The 27867-nt window shown below is 46.9% G+C and overlaps 1 protein-coding gene across 1 annotated transcript in view; it reads right to left on the reverse strand.

The window, feature by feature from the left end:
- DENND2A (DENN domain containing 2A) overlaps window positions 1-27867 on the reverse strand; it is a 138126-nt gene that overhangs the window by 41752 nt on the left and 68507 nt on the right. Inside the window, exons 6-12 of the mRNA XM_023184889.2 lie at window positions 20347-20547; window positions 15928-16021; window positions 15036-15086; window positions 13380-13567; window positions 4719-4828; window positions 3121-3190; window positions 658-735 (exon numbers count right to left, since the gene is read on the reverse strand). Coding sequence (XP_023040657.1) covers window positions 658-735; window positions 3121-3190; window positions 4719-4828; window positions 13380-13567; window positions 15036-15086; window positions 15928-16021; window positions 20347-20547 — 792 coding nt within the window. The remainder of the gene's footprint in view (window positions 1-657; window positions 736-3120; window positions 3191-4718; window positions 4829-13379; window positions 13568-15035; window positions 15087-15927; window positions 16022-20346; window positions 20548-27867) is intronic.

A 27867-nucleotide genomic window follows, 5' to 3' on the forward strand; every position in this document is an offset into this window, starting at 1 on the left:
TTTTTCACGCCAAAGCTCATATGACAAAACGCAATGCCCAGAAGAAGAAAAATAAAACACCTGCAATATTCTGGGAGGGTCCTCCACCCCTCCCATTCTCAACTTCAATTATCTCACCCTCCCTGCACCACACACACTTTCTGAACCTGGCCCTTCATTAACTCTTTTTTTTTTTTGAGACAGGGTCTTGCTCTGTCACCCAGGCTGGAGTGCAATGGCATGATCTTGGCTCACTGCAACCTCCACCTCCCGGGTTCAAGTGATTCTCCTGCCTCAACCTCCCGATAACTGGGACTACAGGCATGCACCACCATGCCCGGCTAATTTTTTTTGTATTTTTAGTAGAGATGGGCTTTCACCATGCTGGTCAGGCTCGTCTTGAACTCCTGACCTCAAGTGATCTGCCCGCCTCAGACTCCCAAAGTGCTGGGATTACAGGCGTGAGCCACCCCACCACTGCACCAGGCCTATCAACTCTCATTTCCTGAACCAATAGTGAGAGAATAGAGGGGTGATGAGGAGAGGAGTGAAGGAATGGGAAGGGAAGTAGGTAGAGAATAAAATGAGAGAAGGCCCAAGACATGGGGGGATTCCCTGGACCCCTCTAGAGCCCTCCCGTTCCTTCCCTTCCTCTTTCTCTGAGGTCCAAGTTCTCACCTTTGAAAAGAGGCTGAAGCATCCCAGGCGGCTCACAATGCAGTAAACTTCAGGAAGGCGCTTCCCTTTGCCTCCAGGCTTTTTGGAGAGAAACACAAGGGAATTATGAGTGTTGAAAAACCTCAGGGAAGAAAGGAACCCACATGTTTTTTTTTTTTTTTTGAGACGGAGTCTTGCTCTGTCCCCAAGCTGGAGTGCAGTGGCCGGATCTCAGCTCACTGCAAGCTCCGCCTCCCGGGTTTACGCCATTCTCCTGCCTCAGCCTCCCAAGTAGCTGGGACTACAGGCGCCCACTACCTCGCCCGGCTAGTTTTTTGTATTTTTTTAGTAGAGACGGGGTTTCACCGTGTTAGCCAGGATGGTCTCGATCTCCTGACCTTGTGATCCGCCCGTCTCGGCCTCCCAAAGTGCTGGGATTACAGGCTTGAGCCACCGCGCCCGGCCTGAACCCACATGTTTTTTGGGAAACTATCAAGTGCCAGATGTTTCCACATATCGTAGCTCTAGAAAACCCAATAAAGTAAGTTGTTATCCCATTGTGTTTATTATAATGTTTGTTATAATTGTTTGTTATCACTATATGTTTATTATAATGATAATTTCACTTGAGAAATCATTTCTGAAGATCTTTCTAAAAACTCAGTTTTAAGCTAATTTTCAAACCAAAAAAAAAAAGATCAATCTCAATACTTTTTTTTTTTTGTTTCTTGAGACGGAGTCTCACTCTGTCACCAGGCTGGAGTACAGTGGAACGATGTTGGCTCACTGCAACCTCCACCTCCCGGGTTCAAGCAATTCTCCTGCCTCAGCCTCCCAAGTAGCTGGGATTACAGGTACATACCACCACACCCCACTAATTTTTGTGCTTTTAGTAGAGAAGGGGTTTCACCATATTGGCCAGGCTTGTCTCAAACTCCTGACCTCATAATCTGCCTACCTCGGCCTCCCAAAGTGCTGGGATTACAGGCGAGAGCCACTGCACCCTGCCCAATCTCAATACTTAAAAAAAATTTTATTTATTTATTTCTGGAGACAGAGTCTTGCTCTGTTGTCCAGACTGGAGTGCAGTGACGCGATCTAGGCTCACTGCAGCCTCTGCCTCCCGGGTTCAAGTGATTCTTGTGACTCGGCCTCCTGAATAGCTGGAATTACAGGTGTGTGTCACCATGCCCAGCTATTTTTTTTTTTTTAGTAGAGATAGGGCTTCACCATGTTGGTCAGGCTGGTCTTGAACTCCTGAGCTCAAGCAATCTGCCCACCTTAACCTCCCAAAGTGCTAGGATTACTGGCGTGAACTTGTGCCTGACCTCAATCTCAATACTTTAACCCTAAAGTAATTTGATCAACAAAATTATTATCTCACTTAACTTTTTCAATTATCCATGCTTTTTATTTTACTGATTAATTCAAAAAATGTTTCTTGAACACCTACTATGTGCCATGCATTATACCTGACTGTAAAGTTTTTCAGCCTATTTCAGGGACTCAAGTATATTCTCAGTGGAAAAAGATTCACCATTACTGAAGAGTTTCAAAAGAAGACACCTCAAAATGACAATTCTAAAATGCTTTAGCAGGATTATTGCACTGAAATAAGTTCCTGACTTTTAAAGGTGATTCTTCTGAAGGGGACATTCTTGAATTATTTGAGTCTTCTCTCCTTAGCAACCATTCTGAATGTTCTCTCTAAGTGATCAGGGTCTGTTTGGCACGTTTTATTGGAAAAAAATATTTTACTTAAAGAGAGAAAGGTCTTTTATTTGGCAGGGAAAATAATGGAGAAAGTATTTTTGTCCAGTTGCAGTGGTTCATGCCTGTAATCCCAGCACACTGGGAAGCCAAAGTGGGAAGATTGCTTGAGCCCAAGAGTTCAAGACCAGCGTGGGCAACACAGCAAGATCCTGTCTCTACAAATAATTAAAAAATTAGCCACGTGTGGTGGTACATGCCTGTGGTCCCAGCTACTTGGGAGGCTGAGGCAGGAGGATCACCTGAGCTGGGGAGCTCAAGGCTACAGTGAAACATGATCCACTGCACTCCAGCCCAGGCAGCAGAGTGAGACCCTGTCTCAAAATGAAATAAAAGTATTTTCTTTCTGATGGAAACGGACATTCCCACCTACCAAGAAGACTCAGGTGAGCACCCTCAATTCCTGTTTTTTAATTTTTAATTTTTTAGTATACATTTTTAAAATAGAGCCGGGGCCTCATTTTGTTACCCAGGCTGGTCTCGAACTCCTGGTCTCAAGTGATCTGTCCTCCTCATCCCCCCAAAGTGCTGAGATTATAGGCATGAGCCACTGTGCTAGCTTTTTTCTGTGGTATTAACTATCCTGATTCACCTGCCACTCCCCCTGCTCCTTCTCCTCCTGTGGCCCATTGGGGAATCTCAGTCTCATGGGACCAGGAAGTCAGACCTGGCTGTCCACGAGGCTCTTGCAGGCTGAAAGCAGACTGTACTCACCAGCAGTCTTCGGCAGTAACCGAACCTTCTGCTCCCATCTTCTCCAGTTAAGACAAATGAGAATGTTTCACTGTGGTTGGGAAAACACAAATGCATCACAAAGCAAAACCAAACCAAAGACACCTCATCACTCTGCAGCAAGGGCTGGCGGTGAGCAGCCAGGGGACATACTGCAGGAGGCCGTAGGAAAGGCCGCTCCCTGTCCCACCTGTCCCTGTCCGTGCTGAGACATGGGTCATCCATAGCTTCATAGTAAATGTCAGTGAGACTGGGCTGGGCATGGGGGCCCACACCTGTAATCCCAGCACTTTGGGAGGCCGAGGTGGGTGGATCACTTGAGGTCAGGAGTTCGAGACCCACCTGGCCAACAGGGTGAAATCCCGTCTCTACTAAAAATACAAAAATTAGCCAGGCATGGTGGCACACGTCTGTACTCCCAGCTACTGGGGAGGCTGAGGCAAGAGAATTGCTTGAACCCAGGAGGTGGAGGTAGCAGTCAGCTAAGATCATGCCATTACACTCCAGCCTGGAGGAATAAGCAAGACTCTATCTCAAAAAGTAAAAAATAAAAAATAAAAAGTCAGTGAGACTGAGAACTAAAGTGTTGCTGTGGCCTGAGAGGAAATGTGGTACTTTGTTTCCATCCGGGGCTCTCCCATCATTTTTTCTTTCTTTTTTTTTTCTCCGAGGCAGAGTCTCACTCGGTTGCCCAGGCTGGGGTGCAGTGGTGTGATCTCGGCTCACCACAACCTCCGCCTCCCAGGTTCAAGCGATTCTCCTGCCTCAGCTTCCTGAGTAGCTGGGATTACAGGTGCTCGCCACCATGCCTAGCTCAGGGCTCTCCCATCATTCAATCACCTGGGCTGCCCCACTTTACAAAACACAACTGTCATTGACTCTGGAGGCTGAAGAGAGGGAAGCGCCTGGGGTGCTGTCCTCAGGGAGCCGAGCATGTGTGAGTGCAGTGACATCTGCTCATCTGGGGATGTGACTCGGTGAGAGAGCAGCTGAAGAGTGCGACGGTTCTGTGCCCCTCTTGGAATTGCCCCGGGGCAGCTCTCTCAGGTCATGGTCTGTACAGGGCAGCCCCAAGGCTTGGACGGTCCTTAAAGACAGCTGAGCCACCCTCAAGGAACGTGGTACCCCTTAAAGACAGGACCCGCAGCCTACTGAGTTTGGCCAAATGCTGAAACATCTGATAATAAAAACACTGGTGTCTAATAACACAAGATGAAGCAGAAATGTAAACGGATCCCAATCCAAGAAACAGTTGGATAGGAGACTGAAGAGATGTTTCAGGATGAGAATGGGGAAGGGCATATGTTGTCCTAACTTTTCCCAGGCTAAGAATTACCTTCTGGGAGGCTTCTGAAACAAACATCCCCAGATTGAGTGGGAGGCCTGGGAGGTCTGCATGCTGGGCAGGTGACTCTCACCTTCAGGGAAGCTTTAAAAACACCCTTTGGGGAAAGCTCTAGGCCAGGGCCCATCAGGATTGCTTAACGGTGGGAATGACTCACGGGGTCTGCCACCTGTAACCCTGTCTCTAAGTCCCACCTTAGTCTTTGCGGCTGGGAAGGGGAGAAGCCAGCTCGTACCTGGTGAACTGCTGGACAGGAACCCAATCCTTGGCATCAGGGAAACAGAACTGGGGAATGGCCTTCAGTTGGTCCTCAGCCTCCCTCATGAACTTGAAAGATCTTTCCAACTGCAGGGAGAAAGGTGAGAGACGGTTCGAGAACAAACCCCAAAGTGGGAGAGTGAGGCAGACGATGGCAAGGATGGCCTCTCCCACCTTTCCACATTTGTGACTGCCGCCTTAACCTCTTCCCTTGGGAAGGGCTTGCAACTCGGTCTGCTGGGGCGTTTTCCCCCGCCAGGGCAGTTCCAACTATAGACCTCTGGGAGAAGTCGGGAGGGAAAAATAGTATGCTTGAGAGAAACGTTATCTATGCTTCTCCGCTTGACATTCTAGAATGTAACTATTTCAATGAATAAAAAAAAACTGCCAGCAGTCCTTTCCAAATAGGAGGCTCAGGAAACTGGAGGGCAGAGCCTCCAATCAGGCCTTTCTATCTCTGGGCCCAGGCAAAGCAGTCCCTTCTCACTCCAGGCAAAGACTGTTACAACACTCTCAGTGAATAAATTCAGTAAAACCAAATTATGCTGGGAAATTCAACTAATTTCAGACAGTCTTTGAGTGTTGGAACTAGAAGGAAGCGTGATGACATCCAGCCTGACGTTCTTATTTCAGCAAGAAGGAAATAAGCCCTGAGGTGGGACGTGATGTGTCCCGGTCACATGAGTTAATGTTTGAACTAGGAAGAAAAATGATCTAATCTTTTTTTTTCTCTCTCTCTCTGTGAGATTCTAGCACATCATACAGTATCTGACATATCAAAGACCAGATGAATGTTATCTTGTTAAACAACAGGATGAGCACTTTGGGAGGCCAAGGCAGGAGGATTACTTGAGACCAGGAGTTCAAAACCAGCTGGGGCAACATAGTGAGGTTCCATGTCTACAGGAAAAAAAAAAAAAAAAAAAAAAGAACAAGGACCGGGCGTGGTGGTGGTGGCTCACACCTGTAATCCCAGCACTTTGGGAGGCTGAGGCCAGTGAATCACCTGGGGTCAGGAGTTTGAGACCAGCCTGGCCAACACGGCAAGACCCCATCTGTACTAAAAATACAAAAAAATTAGCCACGTGTGGTAGCGGGCACCTGTACTCTCAGCTGCTTGGGAGGCTGAGGCATGAGAACTGCTTGAACCCAGGAGGTGGAGGTTGCAGTGAGCTGAGATCACAACACTGCACTCCAGCCTGGGCAACAGAGCAAGATGCTGTCTAAGAAAAAAGAAAAAGAGCCGGGCACGGTGGCTCACGCCTGTAATCCCAGTACTTTGGGAGGCCAAGGCGGGCAGATCACAAGGTCAGGAGATCGAGACCATTCTGGCTAACATGGTGAAACTCTGTCTTTACTAAAAATACACACAAAAAAATTAGCTGGGTGTGGTGGTGGGCGCCTGTAGTCCCAGCTACTCGGGAGGCTGAGGCAGGAGAATGGCATGAACCCGGGAGGCGGAGCTTGCAGTGAGCCGAGATCGCACCACTGCACTCCAGCCTGGGCGACAGAGCAAGACTCCATTTCAAAAAAAAAAAAGAAAAAAAAAAGGGACAGGATGAATTAATGAAGTCTGATTTAGAGACTAAAGTCGTGAGTTTATTTTGCTTATGAACAGAAATTCGTGATTTTTTGGTCTCTCTATGTATAAATATATATTTTTTAGAGCCAGAGTTTTGCTCTCTTGCCCAGGCCGGACTTGAATTCCTAGGCTCAAGCAATCCTCCTGCTTCAGCATCCTGAGTAGCAGGACTTACAAGTGCATACCATCACACCTAGCCAGCAATCTGTGCTTTTAAAAAGCACCCCAGATACAAGTTTGGGAAACACAAAATAATAATTTCTAATTATTTATCTCATTATTATTCATATTTGCTTGTAAACAGGTACTTTTTCATGTGAGGAGAATTGTAGGCTTTGTTACTATTGTTAATAGGTTTACATTTGTTAAATTTCCTTTATAAAAAGTTAAAGAAAAATGCATCATGCTAAGGTTATCTTCAGTAATTTGAAATATCACATATCTGAACATCTGAGGTTAGGAATTGATAGTGTCTAACCTAAATATAACGGCTAACTTCCTTCCTTCCTTCCTTTCATTTCCTTTTTTTTTTTTTTTTTGAGACAGAGTCTCACTCTGTCACCCAGGCTGGAGTGCAGTGGTGTGATCTTGGCTCACTGCAACCTCTACCTCATGGGTTCAAGTGATTCTCCTGCCTCAGCCTCTTGAATAGCTGGGATTACAAGCATGCACAACCACATCTAGCTTTTTTTTTTTTTTTTTTTTTGTATTTTCAGTAGAAACAGGGTTTCACCATGTTGGCCAGGCTGATCTTGAACTCCTGGCCTCAAGTGATCTGCCTGCCTTAGTCTCCCAGAGTGTTGGGATTACAGGCATGAGTCACGGTGTTTGGCCCTAACCTAAATTGTTTCTGTAATAATTTGCATCAATTTCTTTGTTTCCAATAGCTTGCTAGTGAGCTCCACTTTATTCATGCATGCATTCATTCATTCATTCATTATTTTGAGATGGAGTCTTGCTCTGTCACCCAGGCTGGAGTGCAATGCTGCAATCTCAGCTCACTGCAACCTCCACCTCCTGGGTTCAAGTGATTCTCCTACCTCAGCCTCCCAAGTAGCTGGTATTACAGGTGCCTGCCACCACGTCTGACTGATTTTTGTATTTTTAATAGAGATGGGGCTTTACGATGTTGGCCAGGCCAGTCTCGAACTCCTGACCTCAAGTGATCCACCTGCCTCAACCTCCCAAAGTGTTGGGATTACAGGCGTGAGCCACCGCGCCTGGCCCGAGCTCTACTTTAAAACACCCTTGCAGACAGTTTCTGAAGTCGGCAGGCTAGCAGTCCTGTTCACTGCTCCTGACGGTCAACAAGCCTTCCCAAAGTCACCAAGTGTCAGGGAGAGGAGGGCTCTGAAGAAGAGTATCCAAAGGCAGAGAGCACCAGGCTGATTGTTTCCAACTTTAAAAACTGCTTCCTGGCCAGGTGCGGTGGCTCATGCCTGTAATCCCAGCACTTTGGGAGGCTGAGGCGGGCAGATCACGAGGTCAGGAGATCGAGGCCATTCTGGCTAACACGGTGAAACCCTGTCTCTACTAAAAATACAAAACAATTAGCTGGGCATGGTGGCGGGCGCCTGTAGTCCCAGCTACTCTGGAGGCTGAGGCAGGAGAAAGGCATGAAACCGGGAGGCGGAGCTTGCAATGAGCTAAGATGGAGCCACTGCACTCCAGCCTGGGCCACAGAGCGAGACTCCATCTCAAAACAAACAAACAAACAAACAAACAACAACAACAAAACCCGCTTCCAGTATGATTCCCCTCAGGCTACACCAAATTTAATTGAAGCCATGGGGTGCCACTAATACTAGTGGTTGAGACAGCAATCAATCCGTAAAACACAGTCACTATTTATAGACTTAGTTGTCCTTTAGTTGTTCTCCTTCAGAATAAATAGCCACTATTTATTTTCTATATAACAGTTCTTTCTTCCATCCACGACGACACAGACAAACCCAACTGGCCCAGGAACAGTCTTTGAGTTGGTAATTCACAAACTCAGACTGTCCCCTAAACAGTAATTTTGACTGTCCTTGCACAGTCATGCAAAGAAGCAAGTACCATCGGGGTGTAATTATAGGAAGGGGTCATTAATTACCACAGAGTGAATGACTTAAATTATAAAGAACACCAAAGAAAGGACCAGCCAAGAATACCAAAGGAAGGAAGAATACCAAAGGAGTTTCTCCACAAAAGAAACAGCATTCAGGACTGAAGAGCAGACCTCGTGGGGAAACAAGTTCCAGCCCTTTTCAACAGCCCACTCACTACTTGCATGCACCCACCCCAGATCACACATAGGACACACACAGATACAGGCACACATGTGCCTACGCACACATCGTCAACCTATGAGTTATCAGTGTATACGCACACAGGCTCGTATATGCACAGGAGCACAGTTACAGGCAGCTGCACACAGAAATCTCCCACAAATACAACCAATCACAGATGGCTGGAAAACAGCCCAGTCTCCTTGAACTGTCAAAGATAAATATGGGATAGGAAACATTTTAATGGAACATTAGCATGCAAATAGGGACTGTGCCTTGATTCAGGTGACTGGACAGAAGTGAGGGATAAAACCCACAAAAAAAGTTAAAAAAGAGAAGAGAGAGGGGCCGGGCGCGGTGGCTCAAGCCTGTAATCCCAGCACTTTGGGAGGCCGAGACGGGTGGATCACGAGGTCAGGAGATCAAGACCATCCTGGCTAACACGGTGAAACCCCGTCTCTACTAAAAAATACAAAAAGCTAGCCGGGCGAGGTGGCTGGCGCCTGTAGTCCCAGCTACTCGGGAGGCTGAGGCAGGAGAATGGCGTAAACGCGGGAGGCAGAGCTTGCAGTGAGCTGAGAACCGGCCACTGCACTCCCGCCTGGGCGACAGAGTGAGACTCCGTCTCAAAAAAAAGAGAGAAGAAAGAGAAGGAGGAAAAGGTCCTTTTTACAGACGGAGCAAGTGAGCAAAGGCAAGGAGATAACGCCTGACATGTAAAAATGCATGTACAAGGATGATCACCATTGCATTAAAAAAAAAAAACAAAAAAACAGGCAGAGTGGGTCCCAGCACTTTGGGAGGCTGAGGTAGGCGGATCGCTTGAGTCCAGGAGTTCGAGGACAGCCTGGGCAACAGAAGAAGACCTGTCTCTAAAAAAGAGACTACAGGCTCACACCTGTAATCCCAGCACTTTGGGAGGGTGAGGCGGGCGGATCACGAGGTCAGGAGATGGAGACCATGCTGGCTAACACAGTGAAATCCTGTCTCTACCAAAAATACAAAAAATTAGCTGGGCATAGTGGCGGGTGCCTGTAGTCCCGGCTACTCGGGAGGCTGAGGCAGGAAAATGGCGTGAACCCGGGAGGTGGAGCTTGCAGTGAGCTGAGATCACGCCACTGCACCAGCCTGGGTGACAGAGGGAGACTCCATCTCAAAAAAAATAAATAAATAAAACTAACTAACTAAATAAACAAGCTGGGCATGGTTGCATCTGCCTGTAGTCCCAGTTACTTGGGAAGATGAGGCGGGAAGGATCACTTGAGCCCAGGAGGTTGAGGCTGCAGTAAGCTGTGATCGTGCCACTCCACGCCATCCTGGATAACAAGCGCAAGAGTGAGATCCTGTCTCAAAAATACCCACACAGGCTGGGCGTGGTGGCTCATGCCTGTAATCACAGGACTTTGGGAGGCTGAGGTGGGCGGATCATTTGAGGTCAAGAGTTTGAGACCAGTCTGGCCATTATGGTGAAACCCCATCTCTACTAAAAATACAAAAATTAGTTGGGCGTGGTGATACATGCCTGTAATCCCAGCTACTCGGGAGGCTGATGTAGGAGAACTGCTTGTACCCGGGAGGTGGAGGTTGCAGTGAGCCAAGATCGCACCACTGAACTCTAGCCCAGGCAATAGAATGAGACTGTCTCAAAAAACAAAACAAAACAAACAAAATACACACACACACACACACACACACACACACACACACACACAGGTAGCCAGATACATTTCCAACAGAAGGGGACTGGTTACATAGATAAATAGACTAGGGAATACTCACATATTGGAGCATTATATAACTTGAAAAATGATGTTTTAGAATTTTTATTAAATATGCTTATAAATAATGAGAGGTTTACAAACGAGTACATGCAGCATGATACAAAAATTCTGCAGTATATGATTCCACTTTTGTAAGAAAATTACACCATTAGAAAAGACTGGAAGAAAAAGAAAATGTTAACAGTGATGGTCTCTGTGTGGTGTGATTACCAGTGATTTCTTTTCTAATACATTTCTGGATCAGTTTCTTTTTAAACAGTGACTGTGCAACTTTAGAAAAAAAATTTAATGTGGGTGACTCCAGGCTGGAAACAATAATCATTTGATCATTATGGTGAGTCATTAACTCATGAATTAATGCAGCCTTGATTCCTACAACGGATTAAGCATTGCCATGTGAACAGCATTGTGTTAGGCCTCAAGGCAATGAACAGGATAGCAGGACAACCCTTCACGCCTCGGTGATCTCTGTCGAAAGTCAGTGTGGGCTGGGCGTGGTGGCTCAAGCCTGTAATCCCAGCACTTTGGGAGGCCGAGACGGGTGGATCACGAGGTCAGGAGACCGAGACCATCCTGGCTAACACGGTGAAACCCCGTCTCTACTAAAAAATACAAAAAAACTAGCCGGGCGACGAGGCGGGCGCCTGTAGTCCCAGCTACTCGGGAGGCTGAGGCAGGAGAATGGCGTGAACCCGGGAGGCGGAGCTTGCAGTGAGCTGAGATCCGGCCACTGCACTCCAGCCTGGGCGGCAGAGCAAGACACCGTCTCAAAAAAAAAAAAAAAAAAAAAAGAAAGTCAGTGTGAGCACACCCAGCGGCCTCTCTCTTATCCATGGGCAGCCCCCGCCGAGAAAAAAATCTGGGCATACCTGTGGTAGTGGGGTGTCAGGGGCTCATTCCTTAGAGGTGTGACAACTAGAGGAAGGTGAGTGTCACCTTTGGAAGGCCAGTGCCTATGGTTTACTTCAATTTACATAATTGCTATCCTGAACTCCAAAAATAGGACTTGATTGTGGTGTTGGAGCATGGTGGGCACGATGGAAGGACGGCTGGCCTGGGAAAGGAGGGGAGGCCTGGGGACAGCGGGATCTGGGCCTTAGTAGATGCTAGGGTTATGCCTGGGTCGTGGTGGCAAAGGGAGGCCCTGAGTGGGCAAGGACAGAAGCTCCCTCCCTTCTGCCCTCCCTGAGGCATGAGTCTGTCCAGAGACCATCAGATTCTACCTGGTGAATCTCTGCATGCTTTGCCGGGGCTGGGGGGAGATGGTTATTTTATGTCCTCCTGGCAGAGTTTAAATTCCTTGAGGAAGGAGACACATTTTGTTCATCACTGTAATCCCCTAAGGCCAAGCAGAAAATTACTTGAATGTTGAATTATTCTTAGTAAATTCTAGTTGAACTGAATTAGAATATGGTGGAACCTCTTTAATATTGATGTCGAAGCCTAAGAATAATTTATAAATTATTGGCCATGTTGCTTCAGACTATATTAAGTGCTATTTTATTTATTTTATTGTAGGTGCCATGATTTAACATACAGTAAAGCTGAATCCACACGACCATGGTCCATGACGTAAAAGTGTCAGAGGTGTGTGAACCACAGTGACTCCATTTTGAGTAGGGACTGGGTAAAATGAGGCCGAAACCTACTGGGCTGCATTCCCAGATGGTTAAAGCATTCTAAGTCACAGGATGAGATAGGAGGTTGGCACAAAACACAGGTCATAAAGATCTTGCTGATAAAACAGACTGCAGTAAAGAAGTCAGCCAAAACCCACCAAAACCAAGATGGTAATGAGAGTGACCTCTGGTGGTCCTCACTGCGACACTCCCACCAGCGCCATGACAGTTTACGAATGCCATGGCAATGTCAGGAAATTATCCTATATGATCTAAAAAGGGGAGGTATGAATAATCCACCCCTTGTTTAGCAGACAATCAAGAAATAACCACAAAAATGGGCAACCAGCAGCCCTCAGGGCTACTCTGTCTATGGAGTAGCCATTCTTTCGTTCCTTTACTTTTTGCAATCTCAGCTCACTGCAAGCTCTGCCTCTTAGGTTCAAGTGACTCTCCAGCCTCAGCCTCCTGAGTAGCTGGGATTACAGGTGCATGCCACCACATCCAGCTAATTTTCGTATTTTTAGTAGAGACGGGGTTTTGCCATGTTGCGGGCTGGTCTCCAACTCCTGACCTCAAGTGATCTGCCCACCTCGGCCTCCCAAAGTACTAGGATTACAGGCGTGAGTCATCGCACCCGGCCTCCTTTACTTTCTTAATAAATTTGCTTTCACTTTACTCTGCTGAACTCGCCCTGAATTCTTTCTTGCGCGAGATCCAAGAACCCTCTCTAGAGGTCTGGATTGAGATTCCCTTCCTGTAGCAAAAGGAAGGGACATACACAGAGATGCACAGCACACAAGCAAAGCAGACATTTAGCACAGACACAAGCGTGATGCTGCTTGGGGAGACTTGGGGCTTCAGGGGAAAGAGACTTCTAGGCTAGGTTAGGAAGAGATGTGGCTGTCTGGATAAAGAGATGGAAGGAAGGGCAAAGAGGATGGCATGGTCAGCACAGGAACCACAGGAAGTGAGAAAGCATTTCTGGCCATACTTTTTTTTTTTTGAGACAGAGTTTCGCTCTGTTGCCCAGGCTGGAGTGCAGTGGCATGATCTCAGCTCACTGCAACCTCCACCTCCCGGGTTCACGCCATTCTCCTGTCTCAGCCTGAGTAGCTGGGACTACAGGCTGTACCACCATGCCTGGCTAATTTTTGTATTTGTCTGGCCATACTTTTTGAGTCCCTGAGTCTCTCCTTTCTGGGACCTCCCAAATTCTCTAGCAGCAGCATTTTTTCTTCCATCTGATATACCCTAATTAGGATCCATTTTCAAGATTCTAGATGCTAGGTGGTCCTCAGACTCCCACACCTCCCTGAATTCGTAAGTCCCAACAAGGTGATGGTTAGAACCCTGGCAGGCCACAGGGACCTGGCCACCCTGTACCTTCAGAGGGAACTGTTGGGTGAGTTCTGGCACGTAGGCAGCCCCAGCCTGCTTCTTGTGCAAAGACACAACCACAAAATACTCGAAGAGCTGCCTCTCCTGGTACTCGATGAGCTCCCGGGCAAGTGATGGGTACCGAGGCGCCTGCTTCAGGCGGGACTTCACGTTGACCAGGCGCTGGCTGTGAGCTGGGTGAGGAAGAGGGGGAGAGAGAGGGAGGGAGAGAGCGCAAAGAGCCTGAAATGACCATGAGCCCATGTGGAACTGTACTGAGCTGCAATAGGTTATGTAATTCTCAGCTCAAGTACTTTTTTCTAATCCCCAAAGTGTTTCTGTGTCTAACAAATTGGTAGGAAACTCTTTACTTGGGATATCTGCCAGAGTTCTGGGAGAAGCAACACTCAGTTGGCTACCAAATCAATCAGGGTGCAGGAGCCCGGAATCGTGGCTCTACTCTGCCACGGTTTTGCTGTCTGCACTCCGGGCAGAGGCTGAAGACGCCCTTGCCTTCATCTGTCTGATGAGGTAGGGACAGTGACTCCTCCCCTCACCCATTTCCCTCATCTTTAGGTTTGTGTGATGTGACAGAATCCAGACCAGAGGGCTTTTGGAGCTGGGAGCTTTATAAACATCCCTTGTGACTCAACTGGCAGAGATCCCACTAACTCAGGAACTCCTGTCCACCTCCTCTTCGGCCTCTGACTCTGCAATGAAATGGCCTTGCTTCATTCTAGAGGGGAGTCTGGGAGCAGCTGGGTGTCTGAGGCGAATGCAGCAGGGTCACTGAGTAGACGGTCTCTGTCACCTCGTTCGGCAACCTGGACTTGCTGTTTTTTTCTTTTTCTTTTTTAGATGGAGTCTCGCTCTGTTGCCCAGGCTGGAGTGCAATGGCTCAATCTCGGCTCACTGCAACCTCTGCCTCCCGGGTTCAAGCGATTCTCCTCCCTCACTCTCCCGAGTATCTGAGATTACAGGCACCTGCCACCACGCCTGGCTAAGTTTTTGTATTTTCAGTAGTGACAAGGTTTCACTATGTTGGCCACGCTGGTCTCGAACCCCCGACCTTGTGATCCACCCGCCTCGGCCTCCCTAAGTGCTGTGATTACAGGAGTGAGCTGTCGCGCCTGGCCTCTGGACTTGCTTTCTTTGGCTTCTCCCTGGGGTCTGAAAAAATTGCAGAAAACTCACTAAAGCCTAGGCCCAGACTATCTAATTTTAGACCCACAGGGACCAATTATTTCAACAACTTCATCAGACAGATGAGGAACTAGAGGCCTTGGATCTTAAGTGATTTCCTCCAGATCACACAGTAATTTGAGCAGAAGTGGGCAGAAGCTCCAGGTCTCTGAAGCCTTAGGGCCGCAGTGTCAATCCTTGAAGCATGGAAAACATCAGGACGTAGGGAGAGGCATGGGAGCAGCGGTCGCTGCCGTTATTGTAGCCTCCCTGGCTCTTAGCAACTGTAGTGCCATTTTGATCATGCCCATGACGGACCGGCCCTGGAGCCCCCTGTGGCCCCACTGTCTCCCAAGATGTTCACATTTTGCCAAGCAAGCTCGGGCAGGACGCTTCTGTCCCTCATACTAAGGAGGAGGGGCCACCTTTGCAGCTTCCAAGTCACCTGCCTGCATCCTGCACAATAGCGGCTCTCCTCACCTTTCAGCTTCTCCTCTGTGTCACTGTCAGACTCACTGTTCTCATCTGTCACTAGAAGAAAAGAACAAGGAAGACAGTTGCAAATGTGAGTTCTTCTCATGTAGGAAACTCTTTCTGTGTGGTAGCACAGATCAAACGTTCTAATTCAGAGGGGGTGTTCTGTTGCCTTTTTTTTTTTTTTTTGAGGCGGAGTCTCACTCTGTCACCCAGGTTGGAGCGCAGCGGCGCAATCTTGGCTCACTGCAACCTCCACCTTCCAGGTTCCAGTGATTCTCCTGCCTCAGCCTCCTGAGTAGCTGGGATTACAGGTGTACACCACCATGCCTCGCTAATTTTTCTATTTTTTAGTAGAGACAGGTTTCGCCATGTTGGCCAGGCTGGTCTCGAACTTCTGACCTCAGGTGATCCACCTGTCTCAGCCTCCCAAAGTGCTGGGATTACAGGCGTGAGCCACTGCGCCCAGCCTCTTGCTGTCTCTCAATGTATTGTACAAACCACATCTCGTCCAACTCAATGTACTGCCAAATTAATCTGGTTCTAGTTCAGATGGTACTAGATGGTACCTATATCAGATAATGCAGCAGAAGGTCCTGGTCCCTTTTGTGGAGGTTAAGCAAGGAAGGTTGCTCCCACAGTCACGCCAGGGCCTGTAGTGCTGGGCTGACTTGGTGGTGGGCGAGGACAAGGATGAGGACAAGGATGGGGAGGCAGGGGACATGTCGCCCAGGCTGAGCTCCCAGCCCTGCCATTGTCCCAAAGACGGTACAGGACATTTACAAAGCATCAGCTTGTTCTCCTCCTTGGTGAGTCAACCAGAAAAAATAGGAAGTCACTTCTGGAAAGAATCTCTTTTCCGATTCTTGCGGGAGAGGGCTGGTGGTGGGGGTTCTACCTTTTCCTGAGTTGCTCTCCATTGACTGGGACAGCCTCTTCACCCGTTTCTTTCCTCTCCGGACCTCATAAATGGCGTTGATTCGCAACACCAGCTGCCAGACACCAGGAGAAGAACAGCCAGTGTTAGCAGCACGCACTCTGTGGCGGCTGGGCTTCCCTCACTGCCCTTCTCCTATGACGATGGAGGGCCAGGGCCGGGGGGAGCGGGAGACACTTCCTATGGGCTCGTGGGTGTCTTTCAATCTTTTTTTTTTTTTTTTTTTTGAGACAGTTTCGTTCTTGTTGACCAGACTGGGGAGCAATGGCGCTGATCTCAGCTCACTGCAGTCTCTAACTTCTGGGTTCAAGAGATTCTCCTGCTTCAGCCTCCTGAGTAGCTGGGATGACAGGTACCCACCACTATGCCCAGCTAATTTTTGTATTTTTAGTAGAGATGGGGTTTTGCCATGTTGGCCAGGCTGGTCTTGAACTCCTGACCTCAGGTGATCCACCCACCTCGGCCTCCCAAAGTGCTGGGATTACAGGCGTGAGCCACCACACCCAGCCCAGTCATTTTTTTTCTACCACACAGGAACATGACTGTCAAGGAAAGGAGGCTGCCAGCCCCGCTGCCCTGTGGGCATCTGTTGTCTGGATGGGGGGACAGCCCATTGCTCACGGTGTGGTGGCTGCTTTCCCTCTGAGGCTTCGATGTCACTGCAGCTTGGGAAGGAGCTTTTCCTCCCAAAACAAAACAAGAAAAGGAAGAGACAGAAAAAAAAAAAGGTTCCCAGGCAGGGCTCCCTTCGTGGGAACCATTCCAAAGAATGTCAGAGCAGCCCTGAGTGGGGTGGGAACCGGGATTAGAACGGGTCCCAAGCCCTAGCTTGAGACTTCGGGGAGCGGCACCATGCAGCCGAGCGTGCAGCCCCATCTGTAGAGGGACGCACACCCCAGACGCCATGCACCCTCCATGTGTTCACAGGACACACACATGCAGTGTGCAAGTGTACACAGATACCCTGGGGTGGGACACATTCCAAGCCTCCAAGCAGGCCACTCAACCTAAATGGTCTCCCCCATCACCACTGCCAGACCCCCTGTGCCCTGCCCCTCCCCACCTCCCAGGCCGGCCTAGTTATCTGATGCATTTGAAAGGAGACCTGCTTCCATGGAAAATGTTTTTCATATTTCAGACCAAAAGAGTTTGGTGTTTCTTACGTATTTGTTTTCCCCTTTCTTGCGTGAGAAGCTGGTGAGTGCGAATTTATGTATTTTGCTTTGCTGGGTCCCCCGGGGGCTTGCTATCAAAGAGCACACATTCATGCCACATGTGATTTAGGATCCCACACATGGAGGAACTCTAAAATTAGTTGTTCTGTGTGCTTACAAAATTAATCTTACTATCTCGTAGCTATATGTTAAATGTTATATAACACTTTTATCTGTCTATGTCAGTAAACAAAAATATAGGATGGTAACCAATTTCCATGTTCTATGAATATTTTATCTATTTATTTTGAGACAGAGTCTTGCTTTGTCACCCATGCTGGAGTGCAGTGGCGTGATCTTGACTCACTGCAACCTCCGACTTCCAGTTTCAAGTGATTCTCATGCCTCAGCCTCCCAAGTAGCTGGGATTACAGGTGTGTGCCACCACGCCCAGCTGATTTTTTTTGTGTGTATTTTTAGTAGAGACAGGGTTTCACCATGTTGGCCAGGCTAGTCTCGAACTTCTGACCTCAAGTGATCTGCCCACCTCAGCCTCCCAAAGTGCTGGAATTATAGGCATGAGCCACTGTGTTGGCTTGAATATTTTAATTCTTATTTTCGATATTTAGAAATTGTCTGGCCCTCTTTGCCTCTGGCTGGTTGGGTGTCTCTGGGCCATTTAATTGACCTCTATGGGGTGAAATGTCCTCAATGGAAAAATGAAGGGGTTGGAGTGTTTCATTTCTGTTGAAACACTCCAAATTTCTAATAGCCAAGTGTCCATGGACAGATAGATGGATATACAAAATGTGGTATATACATATGATGGAACACCATTTAGTCTTTTTTTTTTTTTTTGAGATGGAGTCTTGCTCTGTCTCCAGGCTGGAGTGCAGTGATGCGATCTCGGCTCACTGCAAGCTCCACCTCCCGGGTTCACACCATTCTCCAGCCTTAGCCTCCCCAGCAGCTGGGACTACAGGCACACACCGCCATGCCCGGCTAATTTTTTCGTATTTTTAGTAGAGACGGCGTTTCACCGTGTTAGCCAGGATGGTCTTGATCTCCTGACCTTGTGATCCATCCGCCTTGGCCTCCCAAAAGTGCTGGAATTACAGGCGTGAGCCACCGCGCCCGGCTCATTTAGTCTTAAAAAAGAAGAAAATGCTGACACATGCTTAAACCTTGAAGACGCTAAGCGAAGTGAAATGTCATTCACGGAAGGACGATACTGTGTGATTCCTCTTGTGTGAGATACCTCCAACACTCTAACTTTCTGGGTTCTAGGATGAAAGTTCTTAGCTGTCCTCAGACTTGCCAGGTCCTTTCATAACCTCTCCTAGTGCTGCCAAAGTGAGTCACTCAACAGGCACCACTACTTAAAGGCATATTCCCTAGGTGGACTTCAGCAGAACCATCTCTTTCTCTTTCTCTTTTTTTTTTAGAGGCAACATCTCGCTCTGTCACCTAGGCTGGAGTGCAGTGGCGCGATCAGAGCTCATTGCAGCCTCTAACTCCTGGGCTCAAGTGATTCTCTCTCAACTCAGCCTCGCAAGTAGCTAGGACTATAAGTGCACACCACCATGCCTGGCTAATTTAAAATTTTTTGTAGAGATGGGGTTCCACCATGTTGTCTAGGCTGGTCTTGAATGCCTGGGCTCAAGTGGTCCTCCTATCTTGGCCTCCCAAAGTGCTGGGATTACAGGTGTGAGCCACTGCATCCGGCCTCCCTTGACTTTCTTTCAGGTCGATGAGTTACTCAGAGAAATCCCATGAAAGCTACAGACAATGTCCCACACGGAAACTTATCTGCATAAAGTTTTACATTTTTATGGATTTCATGACCCGCTAAAGCCCATCCATGAACTCTGAAATTAAGAATCCCTGCTCTACAAGTTCCTGTAAGAAGCTGATATTGGCTGGGTGCGGTGGCCCACACCTGTAATTCCAGCACTTTGGGAGGCTGAGGCGGGCGGATCACACTGTCAGGAGTTCGAGACCAGCCTCGTCAATATGGTGAAACTCCATCTCTACTAATAATACAAAAATGAGCTGGGCATGGTGGCTGTAGTCCCAGCTACTCGGGAGGCTGAGGCAGGAGAATCACTTGAACCTGGGAGGTGAAGGTTGTAGTAAGCCGAGATCACACCACTGTACTCCAGCTTGGGCAACAGAGTGAGACTCCATCTACAAAAAAAACGTTGATCTTGAAGGAGTTCAGGACATAGCTCCCCAAAATATGCCACTTTGGCATATTGATTATTTTTAACTAAAGACACTTGAAAAACAGAAGGTGCACGAAGGTCGCTCTGACCTTCCCTTTTCTTCTTAAAACAGGAGATGAACACATAAAAGAGACCCTCCTTATAACAGGAGGAAAGAAACATCATCACCAGTGATGGCGAGTTGAGGCCAAGATAAATCTAATCAAACAAATCTTGTTTAACCCCTATCTTCCTGGTTACTTTTCCACAATTGCCGCTCTTTGTTCAGCCTAGTATATAAACACATAGATCCAGTCACTTCTTTGGGTCTTACATTTTTCTTTTGAGGGCTCCCACGTACTTGTAAATAAAATGAGTATGCATTTTCCTGTTAATTGTCTTACGTCAGTTTAAATCTGAGGCTCAGCTGGAGACTCTAAGAGGGTAGAGGAGAAATTTTGCCTACCCTACAGTACCACACTGGTTAATGAAGAGAGACCAAACTGCAGCACTGAAACTGAGCAAAAGGAAATGTAACCAACAACAGATGCATAAAGATGTATATATCCAAGCCCCTGGGAATATTTTACCTTTTTGGCTGCAAAGAGCCACAAGAGGATTGTTGACAAGGGCTGTCTCAGAACACAGACTGGGACCTGCCTCTGCAGCGGGTGTAGACCAAGTCTCAGGTCAGAGCATGATGGATGGTGTTCTGTTTTTTTGTGGCGATGAAGGAAGGAGCTGTGGCTTTTTGAGGATGGGCATTAAAACCTTGTCTGGGATCAGACAAGCAGCTGAGATTGGGAGAAGAGTGGCTAAGAGGAAGACCACAGGACCACAAAAATGATCAGGATGAAGGTCCAGATATTCCAGCCTGCTGGCTTCACTGTGTCCCCCTGGCCTGCAGCAACACAGGTGGGAGAGGGGCCAGTGATGTATCCCCCACCCAGACCCCTCTGCAGTCTTCTTTCACAGAGAAAGGGTCATGCATGTCTGAGCATGAAGCTTGTTGCCACCATTACCTTAGGTATCTTTCTCTTCTTCCTGCCGTTCTGTGGGTCTCCAAGGTTAAAGAAAGTGTCGTCAGGGCTGCTGGGAGTGGAGGGGGGGCTGATTTTGGAAGGGGACCCAGTTCCATCCCGACTCAGCTTCCTAGTGTCCAGCAGTTTGAAGTTCCTCCTCTCTGAATTTTGTCGGAAAAAAGCAGGTTTGGACAATGACTGCTATGAGGGAAAAGGAGAAAAGAAGAGTAAATGAATTCAAAGGAGACTAACCAGTGGATAACTGGTGGTGCCAGGGACAAGACAATGAAATTGAGAAGAGGAACTGGTCTAGTTCCTCTACACCTTCCCAGGGTAGGTGGAGTTTGGTTATGCCAGTAAGTGTTCAATGAACACATATCATCCAGTTACCAAAAATGTGTGTGATGAGCGATGTAAATCTAATCCAGTTTCTCTTTTTTTTTGAGGAGTCTTACTCTGTCACCTGGGCTGGAGTGCAGTGGCGTGATCTCAGCTCACTGCAACCTCCGCTTCCCATGTTCAAGCAATTCTCCCCCTTGAGCCTCTCGAGTAGCTGGGACTACAAGCACACGCCGCCATCCCCGCCTAATTTTTTGTATTTTAGCAGAGACGGGGTTTCACTGTGTTGCCCAGACTGGTCTCGAACTCCTAAGCTCAGGCAATCCACCCGCCTCAGCCTCCCAAAGTGCTAGGATGACAGGCGTGAGCCACCGCGCCTGGCTGTTTCTCTTCTTGGACAAGTGCAAGGTCACCTGCCTCAATCCCTAGACGTTACAGCTGAGGCCTTCTGACAACCCAAGACACAAGGACTGGGAGTTACAGGGACTAAGCCTCACTTTGGCCTTGCTGCAGGATTGCTGAGTGTCTTTTATACAAGGAATTGTGTTTCTTTTTTTCTTTTCTTTTCTTTTTTTTTTTTTTTGAGACGGAGTCTCGCTCTGTTGCCCAGGCTGAAGTGCAGTGGCGCGATCTCGGCTCACTGCAAGCTCCGCCTCCTGGGTTCATGCCATTCTCCTGCCTCAGCCTCCTGTAGCTGGAACTACAGGCGCCCGCCATGGCTCCTGGCTAATTTTTTGTATTTTTGGTTGCGATGGAGTTTCACCATATTAGCCAGGATGGTCTCGATCTCCTGACCTCGTGATCTGCCCGCCTTGGCCTCCCAAAGTGCTGGGATTATAGGCATGAGCCACCTGACCTGCCCGGAATTATGTTTCTTTGGGCCTCGATATCTTATTTCTAAAACAGGCCTCTTCAAAGTCAAAAGGCTGGCCAGGTGTGGTTGCTCACACCATAATTCCAGCACTTTGGGAGGCTGAGGAGGATCACTTGAGGTCAGGAGTTTGAGACCAGCCTGGCCAACATGGTGAAACCCTGTCTCTACTAAACATACAATTTAGCTGGGTGTGGTGGTGCACACCTGTAATCCCAGCTACTTGGGAGGCTGAGGCAGGAGAATCGCCTGAACCTGGGAGGCGGAGGTTGCAGTAAGCTGAGATCACGCCACTGTACTCCAGCCTGGGTGATGGAATGAGACTGTCTCAAAACAAAACAAAAAACAAAGTCAAAAGGCAAACAAAACACTTGCTAAAAAAATTTAGAACACATAGAAAATAACCCACAGAAATTAACTCATTTCCCTAAAATACACTACAAATTAATGAGAAAAAGACTAACGACTCAAAAGAAAAACAGGCAAAATAATGGAAAATTTAGAGAAAAGAAATACAATGATTCTTAGAAACATAAAAATATTCTTAGCGGCCGGGCGTGGCAGCTCATGCCTATAATCCCAGCACTTTGGGAGGCCAAGGCAGGCAGATCACGAGGTCAGGAGATTAAGACCATCCTGGCTAACATGGTGAAACGCTGTCTCTGCTAAAAAAAAAAAAAAAAAAAAAATTAGCCGATGTGATGGCAGATGCCTGTAGTCCCAGCTACTCGGGAGGCTGAGGCAGGAGAATGGCGTGAACCCGGGAGGCGGAGCTTGCAGTGAGCCGAGATCGCACCACTGCACTCCAGCCTGGGCGACAGAGCGAGACTCCGTCTCAAAAAAATAGATTCTTAGTTTCACTCCCAAGAGAAAGGAGAATTAAAACTCCATTAAAGAAACTTTTTTTTGCTCAGAGATAAGAAAATTTGATAGCTCACTCTGTTGGTGAAAGCGAGAGAGAAAAGTCACTCCCACACTGTCATACAGGCTTGGCGGGAGTATCACTTGGTACAGGGCTACGGAGGGCAGTCTACGTGAGCTAACAAAATTATGATGCATATAGCTTCAGACCCCGCAAGTCCACCGCTAGGAATTTACTCTGCTGATATACTCTTATTTGTGCAATGTTATTTTTTACAAGGAAACATATTGTGCAAAGGATATTGTACATTGCGACATGGTTTGTAATCACAAAATACTGGAAATAACCTAGATATCCATCAATAGAGGCTGGTCAAACAAATTATGATAAACCCACCCAGCGGAATACTATGCAATTATTTAAAAAATCTTAATGTACTTGTCGGGCATGGTGGCTCAAGCCTGTAATGCTGTCAAGCCTGTAATACTTTGGGAGGCCAAGGTGGGCGGATCACCTGAGGTCAGGAGTTCGAGACCAGCCTGACCAATATGGTGAAACCCCTGTCTCTGCCAAAAATGCAAAAATTAGCCTGGCATGGTGGTGTGCACCTGTAGCTACTTGGGAGGCTGAGACAGGAGAATTGCTTGAAGCCAGGAGGCAGAGGTTGCAGTGAGCCGAGATCATGCCACTGCACCCCAGCCTAGGCAACAGAGCAAGACTCCGTCTCAAAAAAAAATTAACAAAAAACTTAATGTACTGATATGGAAGGTTCTTTCAGAGATATACATATGTAATTTTTTTACAACATTGACATTTTTTCATACTTTAATACACCAACTGTATTTTTCTTTAGTGTATTTTTTATATACTTTGCTTATCTTTTAGGATTCTAATGTTTTTACTATTTTCAATGAGCTCTACATAGAACAGATATTAACTATTTGTCAGGTTTGCCATTAAGTGTGCTTTTCCCATGTGGTTGATTTGTAGTTTTATTTTAGTTATAATAACTTTTTATATGAAAATGTGTTAATCTTTTCTTTTGTAATTCATTTAATCTCTTCTTTTTTTGCCTAAAAAACTATCTCCTCTTAGAGGTTTAATAAATATTCAATTCCATTTTCTTCTGGATTTTCTTGGTTTGTTTCGAACACATTTTATTTATTATTCCATCAGTAATTTATTTTGTGATATGTTCATCTAAATAATTTTTTCCCCAAAATAACTTATTCCTATTCTGTTTAATGAATGAGCTTTTCTTTATCAACTTATGAGGCCACATTTATCCTGTCTTAAACTCGCATAGAACAGGCATATTTTGCTACATTGATTTCTCCATTCACTATTTGTTTAGTTCCAAATAGTAAGTAGCAATAACTTCAGAATCTTTTCTTTTTAAAGATTTCCAAAAATAAAGACTCCTAGTTTCCTAAGTGGCCAGCTCCAATGTTTTATCACAGGTCTCCAAGGAGCAATAAATTATGTAGTACCATAAACTTTCAGCAGAGGAAGAGCTGACTGGATTAGGCACCATGAGCATCTCAATCCTACCAGCACAAAAAGAAGGAAGGGGGCAAGCCTTCTTTGAGGCTACAAATTCCATCTACAGTAAAATCCAAGGAAATGATCCTATCATTGCACTAGAATCTCCTATCAAATTGTTGGGAAAACGCAGGTATCTGCTTTTGTTAGAGATGTAGACTGTGATGGTGTTCATTCAAAGATCTGACCTGTGAAATGGTCAGACGAGAAAGAAACCAGAGAAGGAATGGAAACACAGCACACAGCTTTCTGAAGAATGTGTGGGCTGCATCTCTGAGTGGTCACCCTGCTGGAGAACGGGGATCCTGATATGTCCCACAGCACCCCAAATAAGCCACCAAATGTTCAGGGAGCTTTCGTGATGGGGTGGGATTTCAGTAGATACTTATTTGATAGAATGGGAAGACTTACCTGTGGTGGAGAGTATTAGCAATGACACAGCACAATCTGAGAATAGTGGGAGGGAGAGTAAATTAGATCAAAAGAGTCTTCAAGGTTTAGAGTAAGTGCAGTGAAACAGATGGAAGAGATGATACAGCAATGAAGATATCTAATTATCTACTGAAGGCCTTTGAAAGTGAAGATATGAATCTTGGACTTAGGGATCAGAAAACTTTTTCTTTTTTTTTTCTTTGAGACAGAGTCTCACTCTGTTGCCCAGGCTGGAGTGCAGTGGTGCAATCTCGGCTAACTGCAACCTCCACATCCCAGTTTCAAGTGATTCTCCTGCCTCAGTCTCCCACGTAGCTGGATTACAAGTGAGTGCCATCACGCCTGGCTAATTTTTGTATTTTTAGTAGAGACGGGATTTTGCCATGTTGGCCAGGCTGGTCTTGAACTCCTGACCTCAGGTGATCCGCCCACTGTGGCCTCTCAAAGTGCTGGGATTATAGGCGTGAGCCACCAGGCCTGGCCAGCACACCTTTTCTTAAAAGCCAGATTGTACTTAAGGCTTTGTGGGCCATATCCTCTCTGTTGCAACTACTAAACTGTGCCCTTGTAGTATAAAAGCAGCTGTAGATAATATGTAAATGAATGAGCCTGGCTGTGTTCCCATAGAACTTTATTCATAATGTCAGGGTACCAGCAGTTGTTTGTTACACCCAGAATTATAGTATAAAAGGAAAGTCACTCTAGGATCCCAAGAATGATGTGTCAGACTGTGGTCCAGAGAAGATTCTAGCTTTTGATCAGAGGACCTTACACCAACATGTATGGCACCCAATCCCATTGTGTCTCTCTGGAGTAACCTCAGGGGCTTAGCTCTGCTGAGAGGCTCGCAGACACCCCTGATTGTATAGATCTCTGACTCACGATGGGCACAGCAAAAGATCTGTAGTGTCCAAAAGCGAAAAGAGACAAGAACCCTCATGGTCTGAGGTCTGATGTCCCTGCTGAAGCCTCTTCAGTTATTTCAGGAGAGTGGCTGGGGACATCCTGGTCAGGTTGGGGGGTACAGTGGCAAGGAAGCTGTGTGCCCCATCAGAGGGGCCTGAGCTGGACTCGAGGCCAGGTTCATTAACCCTTCTTGTCTGTGAATGGTGGCTGGTGGCTCAATTCCTTCCAGTCCTCTACTGCCCCTGTCTTTACTGCCTCAGGAGACTCTGCCTGTGGGAGACTACAGGGGTCCTTGATATAAACTATCCCCATGCCCCTCACCCATCTCAACATCATTCCTACTCTTAGGAGACCTCCTGTGCTGTCTGTCATTCACACAAACATACATATTTGCTCATATGTGCCTGTAGGTATACACATTCTTATATGAAAGAAGAGACACTTCCCTAAATATATATACAGAGAAAGGCATATAAGGGCCGGGTGCAGTGGCTCACACCTATAATCCCAGCACTTTGGGAGGCTGAGGCAGGCGGATCACTTGAGGTTAGGAGTTTGAGACCAGCCTGACCAACATGGCGAAACCCCATCTCTACTAAAAATACAAAAATTAGCCGGGTGTGGTGGTGGGCACCTGGGTTACTCAGGAGGCTGAGACAGGAGAATCGCTTGAACCTAGGAGGCAGAGGTTGCAGTGAGCTGAGATCATGCCACTGCACTCTAGCCTGGGCAACAGAGTGAGACTTCGTCTCATAAAACAAAATAAAAATATAAAGGCATACAAGGGCATTCTAACAATGGGGACTAATAACATTCTATTAAAATAATGGAATACCGTGCGGGCAATAAAAACTGTTTCTAAAAATAAATTAGGCTAGGTGTGGTGGCTCATGGCCTGGCCTCATGGCTCATGCCTGTAATTCCAGCACTTTGGGAGGCCACGGTGAGCAGATCAAAGGTCAAGAGGTCAAGACCATATGGCCAACATGGTGAAACCCCAACTCTACCAAAAATACAAAAATTAGCTGGGCTTGGTGGCGCGTGCCTGTAGTCCCAGCTACTCAAGAGGCTGAGGCAGGAGAATCGCTTGAACCCGGGAGGTGGAGGTTGCAGTGAGCCACGATCGTGCCACTGCACTCCAGACTGGCAACAGAGAGAGACTGTCTCAAAACAATAAAAGTAAAAATAAAAAAGAAATTGATGACATGGGAAAATACTCATGATCAATATAAAAAAGCATCAAAACTACATATACAATATAATCACAAATCTTTTTTTTTTTTTTTTTGAGACAGGGTCTTGCTCTGTCACCCAGGCTGGAGTACAATGGTGCGATCTTGGCTCACTGCAACCTCCACCTCCCACATTCAAGCAATTCTCCTGTCTCAGCCTCCCAAGTAGCTGGGATTACAGGTGCATACCATTGCGCCCGATTAATTTTTACATTTTCAGTAGAGACGAGCTTTCACCATGTTTGCCAGGCTGGTTACAAACTCCTGACCTCAGTTGATTCGCCCGCCTCGGCCTCCCAAGATCACAGATCTTTTTAAAAAATGTATAGTTTTTTAAAAATGTATATCTTTTTTAAAAATGTATGCACACAAACACATGGACGCATACCACACACAGTGTGTGTGAGAGAATCAGAGAGGAAATAAACCGAAGTGTCAGCAGTGGGTGTTGGGATTACATGCGCGTTTTAAAAAGATCTTCAAAATACACACACATAAATACACATACACAAGATGCCAATCTGGGCCAGGCGAGGTGGCTCATGCCTGTAATCCAGGCATTTGGGAGGCAAAGGTGGGTGGATCACCTGAGGTCAGGAGTTCGAGACCAGCCTGGACAAAATGATGAAACCTCGTCTCTACTAAAAATACAAAAAAAAATTAGCTGGGCGTGGTGGCGGACGCCCGTAGTCCCAGCTACTTGGGAAACTGAGACAGAGGTTGCAGTGAGCTGAGATCATGCCACTGCCCTCCAGCCTGGGCAACAAGAGGGAAACTCCATCTCAAAAAAAAAAAATGTAAATCTATTACAGAAATACTAGAAAATAGAGGCATAAAGAAAAGTAGAATTCCCCAATTGTGGACAAGTTTTATTTTCTTCATTAAACTTTTCAGTAATTACAATACTTATTCTGTATCATGTAACCAGAAACACTTTTATAATTACAATGTTCTCAGGAAAAAAAAAAGAAAAGCATGTATGTATGTATTTACTTAATTTTGGAGACAGGCTCTCACTCTGGAGAGCTGAGGCACAAAAATAGCTCACTGCAGCGTTGGACTCCTGGGTTCAAGTGAATCTCCCATGTCAGCCTCCTGAGTAGTTAGGACTACAGGCATGCACCACCATGCCTGTCTAATTTTTAAATTTTTTTTTTTTTTTTTTTTTTTGAGACGAAGTCTCGCTCTATGGCCCAGGCTGGAGTGCAGTGGCTGGATCTCAGCTCACTGCAAGCTCCGCCTCCCGGGTTTAAGCCATTCTCCTGCCTCAGCCTCCCGAGTAGCTGGGACTACAGGTGCCTGCCACCTCGCCCGGCTAGTTTTTTGTATTTTTTAGT

The sequence above is a fragment of the Piliocolobus tephrosceles genome, chromosome 8 (genome assembly GCF_002776525.5).
Source record: "Piliocolobus tephrosceles isolate RC106 chromosome 8, ASM277652v3, whole genome shotgun sequence".
NCBI lineage: Eukaryota > Metazoa > Chordata > Mammalia > Primates > Cercopithecidae > Piliocolobus > Piliocolobus tephrosceles.